An 11,508-nucleotide genomic window follows, 5' to 3' on the forward strand; every position below is an offset into this window, starting at 1 on the left:
TATTTACAAATAAAAACCATATTTATGTCTCTTTGTTATGTGATATTGTATTTGGACTTTAAATTTTACATGTACATACTTTAAAATGGTCTAAATCTTCTAGTTTGCTTTAGTGTTTCGATTTTCTTTTTATCGTCTTCAAATTTCTTTCTTAGTTCAATAATGTTCTTCATTTTAGACTCTCTTATTTGGAAAGTATAAAAATTTGATAATTCTTTCTTCTTTTTACCCCGTTCTAATTTTTCTTCCAATTTGCCAATGACTGTATCCTTTTGTTCGAATCCTGAATTTCTACCCTGTTTACCAACTGTTACCCAGCCATCAGCATCCGCTTCGGAATTTTTAGCAGCTGCAGCTGCTTCCCTTTCCCTCTCGTCGTAATCTGCCATATATTCATTTATGTATTTTTGTGTCTTTGCGACATCCAATTGTTTTAGCTGATATTGCGAATGCCATAATTGCATGCCACTTTCAATTGTTGCGTCTCCCGTGGCTTCATTATATAAATCTATACTGTTAATTTGTAAAGCTCTTTCCACATTATTTGTTGTTTTAAACACGATGTAAGCTACTTTGAATTTAAATGGTGGCTCCTTATTACTGAACTCGGTGATATTCTGCATCCATTTATCTGTTTCTTCTTTGCCAGGTTTTTCAGCAAATGTGACAGAAACCACTGTGCCTGTCCGATTGAAAAATAGCTCCAGACTCTTTTCCGTTACATAGGGAGGTATATTTAACAGAAATAACGTCCGCCCTTTGGGTTTATTCGGATCCATTAAGCGTATGAAGTGTTCTTTCATATAAATGCTATGACAGTGCTCAACATTTGCTGTTACTCGCAGGGGAACAGCTGCAAATGGGTAATATTGAATGTATTTCGCTAATTTTATTTATTTTTACTTTACTCACCTTTATATCCATCGATTTCAACCATTATTTCTTATTTAAAATTGATTTTGTTTGAAAAGTCAAGAAATATTATTTATTTATATTACACGTGCTAACAGTTTGTTTACAATTTTTTAGTTGTTGATTTTGTTTGACAGTTCCATTTGTGTGTACTAAAAAAATAGAAAGTTGGTGGAAAGCAAAATGTCAAAAATTAAAGTATATCGTTAATGGGCAGAGTAGCCATATCGATGTTTATACTTAACTTGAAAAAATTACTAATTCATGGTTTTGTTTGGTGTTTGTTTCCAATGTGGTGACAACACCGCGGCTGACATCAGCAAACCAAACAAGCCAAACAATCCCATAAGAAATACATAGGCGTGAGCATGTGAGCGGCTGATGTCAGCCGCGTGAGCCGGAGCAGAAGTATAAAGTTGCCAGAATGATAGCATTTTATTACCTCTAGTTTTTGGTAACAGTGTTAACTCCATTTAAAAAAAAATTAGAGAAAAACTTAATTTTGAAAGTGGTTCGGATTTAAAAACTCGTGAATGAAAAGCATTGAAAAATGCCACATTGCGTTTTATAGTGGTTTATAACAAGATATAAATGAGAGTGCAAATAATAGAGGTTTTGTAAAGAAAAATATTTGCGAGGATATTCCAGAAGTTGTACGAGGGGCTTGAAATTTGTTAAACCAATGCAGAAGAATTTCATAATCAATTCCCAGAAGTCACTCAGTGAGTAAGAAATCAATGGTCTAATTGAAGCCGCCGGATTCAAAATAATTTTTGCTTTTAATAAAGTAAAATTTAAAACATATTACGGTTCAAAAAATTTACCTCAAAATATTCAATTCTTTTGAGAGTTTTTAAAAAATATTACAACAAATGGCTCATTTATTTATATTGAATTATTTAGTAATTAATTTTAGTGATATATTTTTATAGATACAAATTTAACTGACTCCTAACAGTGCGCAGAATCTTTTATATACGAAAAAAAACTTAGAAGGACTGTGACAGAGCATAGGAAAAATCACATACAGAATTAATAAAACTCACTTTATTCAGCGTCTATAGTCAATTGTAAAATATTCATTATTAATAAAATTGTTGGTACATCCACGAAAAGACAAGGTTAGAACAGAAGTAGAGTTTTTTTATTGAAAATTATTTGGTCAGTGACCAAAAATATATATTTGGAATGAACACGGTGCCAAATCATGGATTTATTGAGGTGCATTCCATGCACCCTCATCATCAACATCAACCTCATTGCAAGCAACAGTGTTTTGTTTTCACGGAAATTGCTGACATTGTTGAGTTGCCACCGGAAATAACTAAGATTGGAAGTGAAAAGATGCAAAACGGTGGCATATCACCTTATACCAAAGATCCTTGTGGCACTTCGGGAGGCATGGATTCACCAACAGAATCGGAAATCAAAAAGTCCAGAAGCAAACGAATTCTCATTGTATTGGGTGTAATGTTGGCATGTATTGCCATGGCGGGCGGAATCCCACTCGCCTTACAGCTCAGGCAATCCTCATTATTGGAAGCACGGTTGGCTTTCATCAGGCGACTACTGAGTGAAGCTCCTCTTATCGAGGGCTCTTGGACGCCTACACGTGAACAGAATTACAGCAGTAGCATGATGGAAATGCGTCAGAAATATGTGGGTGCAGTGTTGTGGCCTATTGCGGTGCCTTGTGGAGCTCAGTACTTGGATGCCGTACAATTGGCCTTGGAGGGGATCGATGAGGCTAAACGTATTACGGCTGTAACTGATTCCATGCATATCGTTGAATCTGCCGATGAAATGGAACAAACCCACATTCGAGGAGAAGTTGCAGTATTAATGGGGCTTGGTGGTGGACATGCATTGGGTACGAGTTTAGCAGTTCTTCGGTCCATGTATTTATTGGGTGCTCGTTTTGTTTCCATCACTAGTTTAGAATGTACAACACCATGGGCGGCATCAACAAAAAATTTGGAATATTTAGTCGAAGGAAATGCAACGAATTCCATTAATGATTTCGGAAAGGTATGAACTTGTTTAATAGTAATTTAATATTTACATTGTTTTAAAATGTCTCCATATAACTCAGGTCTATAATAATTTTGTTGCCGCAAAAACTAAAACTGATTTAAAGTACATATGTATATTTGATACCCTGATTCTAACTAAAATTAGTATTTCAATGCTAAGTCTAGTTTTCGAGAAATTGCTGGGGTTAAAACACAAAATAACTATTTTACATCATTTTATTAAATAATTTACAGGTTAGAAGCTTCTTCTTTTAGATTTTCTTCGCTAAACGATCCAAGATTTTCAGGAAACTTTTCTAAATTACTGTGTAGATAGTGTACTTTTATACTCATATTACATACTTTTATACTCATCTTATATATAAATAGGCCACACGTTTTTTTGTGGTACACTTTTAAGTATGTTATTGTCCACCAATATTGATGAAACATATTTGGTTTAAAAGGTTTTTTTCTCTAGATTTGCAGAACATCATTTTTTTTTAATTCTTTCCATAAAAGCAAAAAGCGTTTAAAAGTGGTCGAATTTCGGCCACCGGGCGATCCTAGTATTAATTAAAAGGTCTATAACTTTCTCGAAATTTCCAACCTTCTGCTTACTTAAGAAAATTTTCACAATGGTTTATTGTCTTATTACCGATATCTAGTAAAACACATTTCAAACTTCGCCTTCGTATATATGTATGTACATTAGGGAGATAACTATTGACAATTTTTGCAAATATGCAAATTGGCATAGCATAGACGAATAGATCATTTAAAAATATGAAAAACCACGTTATTATTTTTTCGCGGTTGTTAAAAAAGTTCGCGCACCAAACGCAATAAAGTTTTTCATTAAATATTTTCAATTATTTCGAAATACAATATATTTTATTATAATAATAACTGCGGACATACTTCAAGGGGTAATTTTTAAATAAGGGAAGTATCCCTCAGACTTGCAAAAAAAATAAATGAAAAAATTAAATTATATGCCTAATATGTATATATTTTTTGAAATAAAAATCTTCTCAATATAATTTGAAAGTAAATTTTTAATTAGGCTTAAGTTCATTTTTATTACAATTTATTTGTAATAATTCAAAGAATATCACTGAATACTAAAATTTTAGACAATTGGCAAATTGGAATGCATTCTTTGAATTATTACAAATAAATTGTAATAAAAATGAACTTAAGCCTAATTAAAAATTTACTTTCAAATTATATATATAAAAAGTTCGAATAATTACCAAAAAATCTATAAATAAAATATACACATGGCACAGTAAAAGACTAAAATCAGTTTTCAATCTCCAGTTTGATTCAACGAATCAACACCAAGGAGAAAGAAAGAAAAACACAAAAACATTCATAGCTGAATTGTTAACCAAAGGTTGACTACAGCAACACTAATAAAAAAAAAAAAAAAAATGATAAATTTGTAATAATAAGAATACACATATGTATATAATAAAAATATTTGAAATTTCGTCTAATTTACAAATAATATAAATATGAATTAGGCTTCCCATATTCTAATTCCTGATAATAGTAAGTTAAATAGATGATATTTACAAATAGACCTTGACAATGAAGATTGTTGATGACGCCCTTGGCAGGGTAGAAAATGCATTCCAATTTGTCAATTGTCTAAAATTTTAGTATTCAGTGATATTCTTTGAATTATTACAAATAAATTGTAATAAAAATGAACTTAAGCCTAATTAAAAATTTACTTTCAAATTATATATATAAAAAGTTCGAATAATTACCAAAAAAAATCTATAAATCTTCTCAATATTCAATATTTTTTGGTTTGAAAAGAAAGACAAATATATGTATATCACACTCGTTGTCTATTGAAAATTTTATATTTTCTATCGCTCTGCAAACCAAACCATATATAGTGATAGCAGAACGTCATTTGTTTCATATCTGTAATAATCTGTAATGAAAAAATAAATTTTTTGAGTTATGATGACGTTGCAGCAAATTTAGATTTAAAAAATTTTGCAAAAAAGTTCATATGTTTGAATCAATGTTTATTAAGAATAAATTGTAATACAAATATCAAGGTTATCATCGGGAGCACAGCTGATTATAGAATAGCACGCGATAATGTCAAACTACACATATAAAAAATATTCGTCAGTACGCATTTATGTTAAAAAAAATATTTGTGAATTCGTCTGTATTTATTTCAATTCACCACTACTGTCACCTTGTTAAATATTGCAATTGCTTGACATTAGATTCAAGACGGGAATTCAATATTGACAATTCGATTTACATGGTTCTATAATGATATTTTATAGAACTCAGGATGCACTAAGTAAGGTGAAATCAACAACGCAGCTGATTTTTATTTATCTATTTTGAAAGTGCTTGGGTTTTGTCAAACTGAATTTATTTTGAAAAAAATAATAAATTTTATTTTCAAAGAAAAACATTTTTAAATCAAACAAGTAAGAGTGCTATATTCGGCTATGCCGAATCTTATATACCCTTCACCTTTGTTGTGGATGCATTATTATTTTTTATAATTAGTATATATGTATGTACATTGCCCACTTTTAGCGTACAGCATCCTAAATTTATCAAGAACACAAAAAACAACAACAACTCCAAACGAAACAAAACACCAAAAGAAAAAACAAAATACGCAAGGCAATGAAACCAACACACATCCAAACATACGTTTAATTGTATAAAAAACAACAACAACGCCAAAAGAAACAAAATACGCAAAGCATGCACATTCAAACATACGATTTGTTGATTTTTTGTCAAAAAAACCAACACACAACCAAACAAACGTTTAGTTGTATAAAAAACAACAACAACGCCAAAAGAAACAAAAAACAAAAAAAAAACCAAATACACAAAGCTTGCACACCCAAGCATACGTTTTGTTGTTTTTTTGTCAAAGCATGCAATACATTGTGTTTTTTGATGAAATTTTCAGAGGTTGTCTCGGATTTTTGCTCATATCTCCGTTATTTATGGACGGATTTTGCTGATTTTAAATAGCAAAATTCTCGAAAGTATGTCTGACAGAATTGTTGAAGATTTGGATCCCGGAGATATCTGGGGCCTTCAGAAAATTGATTTCAACAGACAGACAGACAGACAGACAGACAGACGGACAGACAGACAGACAGACAGACAGACGGACATGGCTTAATCGACTCCGCTATCTATAAGGATCCAGAATATATATACTTTATAGGGTCGGAAATGAAAAATGTAGAAATTACAAACGGAATGACAAACTTATATATACCCTTCTCACGAAGCTGAAGGGTATAAAAACATGTATGAAAATGTGAATTAAAAGATTTCATATAATGAAATTTGTATAAAGCACTATTAGACCGTTGTTATTTTTCAAATATAATTTCAATTTAACGGCCGTCTTTTAATAAGTATAATATGTAAAAATAACAAAAGCTTTGTGTTTACATTGGTAACGGTTTTTCAAAAATTTACATCAATATTTTTGAAAAGTTTTATTGCTAGATCATTAAAATTCAATTCATTTTTCCACCAATTAATTGCACTTGCTGATTTTGTACAAATCTGCCGGATAATATTTCACTTTTTAAATAGCTTAAGAAAAATCTTTAAAAATTCCTGTTAATAAATGAAATAGGTAATTTATTTATGAAAATAATATTAAATTATCTAAAAGATGCCAAAATAAAATTTGTTTATGTTTTATTTGACAAATTGAATTTTGACAAAACCTATGTACTTGTCAGCAAGAAATATTGTGTTTGTTGTCGAAATGCACAAAAGCATTATATGCTTCAAAAAACTCAAAACTAATTTTGTTTCACTTAAATCCTCATTATTTTGTAATACAGTGTCTCACATAAGTTTACGAATTTACCTACATATATTATTTCTGCCTTGTTCCAGATAAATTATTTATATACGATCTCTTTTATTTTAGACTATGCTATTTGAAATGAATCGCATTGGAATGTTGATTGAAATCTCTCATCTTTCTGACGCTGCAATGGTAGCAGCTCTGCGAACAGCCAAAGCTCCTGTTCTGCTAATTAACTCCGCACCATCATCCTTTTGCAATAATACAAATGTAGCTGCCATTCCTGATCGTGTTCTAAGGTATGTGAAGCCCTTCTCCATTAAAATTTATTGATTGTAATTGTTATGTATTTATTTCTAGTTTACTTCCCGACAATGGCGGTGTTATCATGCTAAATCTTGAACGTTGTGGCGAACGCTTGATCAGTGTTCGAGAAGCAATAAATGCCATTAATTATGTGCGAAAGGTTGCTGGCGTTGATCATATCGGTTTGAGTGGTGCTCCAAAAGGATATGCATTTCTATTGGCTGAGTTGGCACGAGATCGAGTTTGGGGAAATGCAGCCATCAAAAAACTGATTGGTGGCAATGTTGTGCGTATATTGCGAGAAGTTGAAACCCTAAAGAATCGTTTGCCTTTATATGAGGAATGGATACCAAATGAATTGATTGAGAGTAACTCATATTGTCGTTATCCAGAGTCTTAAATACATACATTTCTATATATATTTATGTGTCTATGTATGCACAAAGTGGATGAATAAATTGTAATCTTCAAAGCAAGATCGTAGAACATGGAGATAATGAGTGATATTTTAAGTACATATTTATTAATTGAAATACTCAATTAGTTGCTATTATTACTTATTGTAGAAATGCACCACTTTTAAAAATATAATAAACTACCAAATATTTGTTAATGAAATTTATTACATTGTTATTCGCATATTTCTCACAAAACGCACATATGCAATATTGGTCTCATGTGAAAGGAATCTGCAATTTGTGTTCAATTGTCTTGTAAGTCCAAAAATATTCCAACTTTTGTAATTTTTTGCAATAATTTTACTAGTCATTAATATAGACAATATGGATTTTTCTTCAGCAAACAATTTTTTTTTAACTAATATGTAAATTAAAAAAAAATTATTTTAAAAGTTAAAATAAAGTTAGAAAAGGAATTTTAAAGTTTGTTTATCAAAAAATATTTAAAATTGATATTTTAAAGTATAATTTGGTGATGGGTATATAAGATTCGGCATAGCCGATATGCTTTAAAGATATCAAAATATGACCTACAAACCTAAAAAATAGGCAATTATATTTTTGTATAGAATCTTGCACTCTTTAAATTTTGTTATTTTTTAAATTATAATTGATCCTCAGAGAAGACGATGGATATATTAATTCTAATATCTTGGGACTAATATTCTTTAGGCCTCCATCATGTGACTTTTATTTTAAAATCATTAAAATATTGTAAAGTAGCATTCACCATTATTTTCAAATGGCTTCGAAGAGTAAATGATATACATTAGAGTGCTCCAAAAAAATAAAATTGCGAATTTTGACCGTCCCCCCCTCTAGAATTGTTCTATGTATTGTAGACACACGTTGTGTAAAATATTAGGATGATAGGATAACGTTAACTGGTGGCGCAACGACGCTGAAGTTTTGAGTTGCATTTACAAGGGGAGAATATGCAATTTTTTCAGTTTTTGTAAAAATTTTGCCATTAAATAATGACTTTTACAATTTAATTTAAAAGAATCGAAATGTGTACGTAATTGTCATTATAATAAGATATAAAAGACAAAAATTGGTGAAAAAATGTTAAAGTTATTAAAAAATCGCCAGGCCATTAACGTGTCTCAGGCCACTAGAACAAGAAATTTATGAACAAAATTAACATATTTTGAGAAATATTAAAATAAAAGCTTATTTTTACTTAAAATATATCCATATTTACTTGTATATGAGTTTTCGTCCTCGTAGGATACCGTTAACCTATTCGCAGGTATGACCAAAAAAATTAAATTTTTTTAACGGCAGTTTCAAAACTCCAATTTCAAATTTTTAAAAATTTTGTTAAACAAATTTCAGAATTTTTTGATCATCACATGGGGATTTATTGACAACATAATAGGCAAGGCGTATTACTGCCGTTAAAAAAATTTAATTTTTTTGGTCATACCTGCGAATAGGTTAACGGTATCCTACGAGGACGAAAACTCATATACAAGTAAATATGGATATATTTTAAGTAAAAATAAGCTTTTATTTTAATATTTCTCAAAATATGTTAATTTTGTTCATAAATTTCTTGTTCTAGTGGCCTGAGACACGTTAATGGCCTGGCGATTTTTTAATAACTTTAACATTTTTTCACCAATTTTTGTCTTTTATATCTTATTATAATGACAATTACGTACACATTTCGATTCTTTTAAATTAAATTGTAAAAGTCATTGTTTAATGGCAAAATTTTTACAAAAACTCAAAAAATTGCATATTCTCCCCTTGTAAATGCACCTCAAAACTTCAGCGTCGTTGCGCCACCAGTTAACGTTATCCTATCATCCTAATATTTTACACAACGTGTTTCTACAATACATAGAACAATTCTAGAGGGGGGACGGCCTGTACCTAGAAAGTTTTTTTCGTCCATACAATCTTGGAGCACTCTAATATACATACATATGTATGTGCATATATTGGATGGGATTTCTATAGCAAATTCGCAAAACAACTATTTTCATTAACAAGTAAGAGAGCTGTGTCGAATCTTATATACCCTTCACCAAATTATACTTCAAAATACAAATTTTAAATATTTTTAGGTAAACAAAATTCATTTTTTTCCAAAGTCGTTTTCTTCATTTTTTTAAAAAAAAATTTCTTCGAATTGGTATTTTAAAATTTTTTAAATTTAAAATTTTTTTAAATTGACAGAATTATTGAAGATTTGGATCCCGAAGATATCTGGGGTCTTCAGAAAATTGATTTCAACAGACAGACAGACGGACATGGCTTAATCGACTCCGCTATCTATAAGGATCCAGAATATATATACTTAATAGGGTCGAAAAATTATATTGTGGAAATTACAAACGGAATGACAAACTTATATATACCCTTCTCACGAAGTGAGACCAATAGCGACTTGAATTTTCATTTGAACCAGTATAGCAACTTTTAAGTTTTTCTTAAACAAGTTGTTAGGAAAAAATAATTTTTTTGTTGATCCTTGCAAATGTATGTACATTAGGGATATAACTATTGACAATTTTTGCAAATATGCAAATTGGCATAGCATAGTCGAATAGAGCATTAAAAAATATAAAAACCACGGTATTATTTTTTCGCGGTTGTTAAAAAAGTTCACGCACCAAACGCAATAAAGTTTTTCATGAAATATTTTCAATTATTTTGAAACACAATATATTTTATTTTAATAGTAACTGCGGACATACTTTAAAAGATAATTTTTAAATAAGGGAAGTATCCCTCACACTTGGAAAAAAAATATGAAATAATTTATATAATTTTTCAGAGAAAAAGAAGTTTGGTTTATTTTAGAAATTGGTATTGGTGCGTGATGTTTTTGATTCCAAATGATCTAAAAAAATGATTTTCATTACTTATACAACATTGGCCATCACGTGGTGGTATGCCAAAAGTTTCGCCAAAATTTGTTATATGCCTAATGTACATATTACACACATCAACAATATTTTGTTATTTTACTCACCACTGTTGAAAACAAGAATATTTGCTTATTTTTAATTTGTTTGTGCCTGGTGATCACAGATTATCGTTATTTTTCCATTTGAATCACTAGTTACCGTCTTTCACTCACCCTTCTGTTAAATTACGCATAATAAATAAAATAAATAAAAATTTCGTAATTGTTTTCACCCAAACATTTTTGGTTAAATAAATACAAAAACTTAATGTAACATGAACGACAATTTATCTAAAACTGTTCACTTTTTTTTTGTAAATATGTATTAAGAATATGATGCGGCCATATTCTATTTACCGGTAATAGTAATTTGGTTTTGCTCAGGTTCAAAAAAATTTAAACAAACTGAAAGCACATTTTTTGTAGTTGGTTGAGATTTAAGATTAGGATTTCTTACATACAAACAATGGTAGGACATGTCATAGGAGTAAGAGAAACATTTAATTATTCATAATGTACACTTTGGTACCCTGTTCTTTATCATTTTCCCCCATAACGTTAATAAATACAATACATATTTATTTAAATTTGTTCCATTAGTTTTCTTATTTTTTCAAGAAAAAATTAAATCTCAAAAACTTTAGTAGTAAAATATCATTGTTTAGATCTACCCCAAACAACAAGTTTTAACAATACATTTACACATACAGTTACGTATAAATAAATAGGTTCACTCAGACATTTTTGAATTTGTAATGTTTATATTAAACATATTGAATTGTATTTATCAAAATTCAGTAACATCCTTAATCGGTTAAAAATTTCAACTTATAAATTAGAAATACTATCGTTGAAAGGCGAATTAATCTCTACACCATATACAATTGAATTTCAGAATTTCCAATATAATAAGATTTCTTGACTATTGGGCTACTTCTATTTAAAATTAGTATGTAAACGAAACAGCTTTATACATCAGCATTTTGGATTTTAAATCACACCAAATGTTTGATATAAGTGTACACAATTAATATAAATACAAAATCCACACACATGAAATTT

The 11,508-nt window shown here is 29.8% G+C and overlaps 2 protein-coding genes across 2 annotated transcripts; one reads left to right on the forward strand and one right to left on the reverse strand.

Annotated features, from left to right (window-relative positions):
- Positions 1-21: 21 nt before the first annotated feature.
- On the reverse strand, positions 22-1,048 carry LOC135948783 (ribosomal RNA-processing protein 7 homolog A). Its single transcript, XM_065498224.1, has 2 exons — positions 913-1,048; positions 22-853 (listed from the first exon to the last, which is right to left on the reverse strand). The coding sequence occupies exons 1-2, from the start codon at positions 935-937 to the stop codon at positions 81-83; spliced, it is 798 nt and encodes a 265-aa protein (XP_065354296.1). The 5' UTR covers positions 938-1,048; the 3' UTR covers positions 22-80.
- Positions 1,049-2,085: 1,037 nt separating this feature from the next.
- LOC135961046 (dipeptidase 3) lies at positions 2,086-7,686 on the forward strand. The gene is made up of 3 exons (XM_065512517.1): positions 2,086-2,940; positions 6,886-7,061; positions 7,123-7,686. Exons 1-3 carry the CDS (start codon positions 2,101-2,103, stop codon positions 7,466-7,468), a joined length of 1,362 nt encoding a protein of 453 aa, XP_065368589.1. The 5' UTR covers positions 2,086-2,100; the 3' UTR covers positions 7,469-7,686.
- The last annotated feature ends 3,822 nt before the right edge of the window (positions 7,687-11,508 follow it).

The sequence above is a fragment of the Calliphora vicina genome, chromosome 1 (assembly GCF_958450345.1).
Source record: "Calliphora vicina chromosome 1, idCalVici1.1, whole genome shotgun sequence".
Taxonomy (NCBI): Eukaryota; Metazoa; Arthropoda; class Insecta; order Diptera; family Calliphoridae; genus Calliphora; species Calliphora vicina.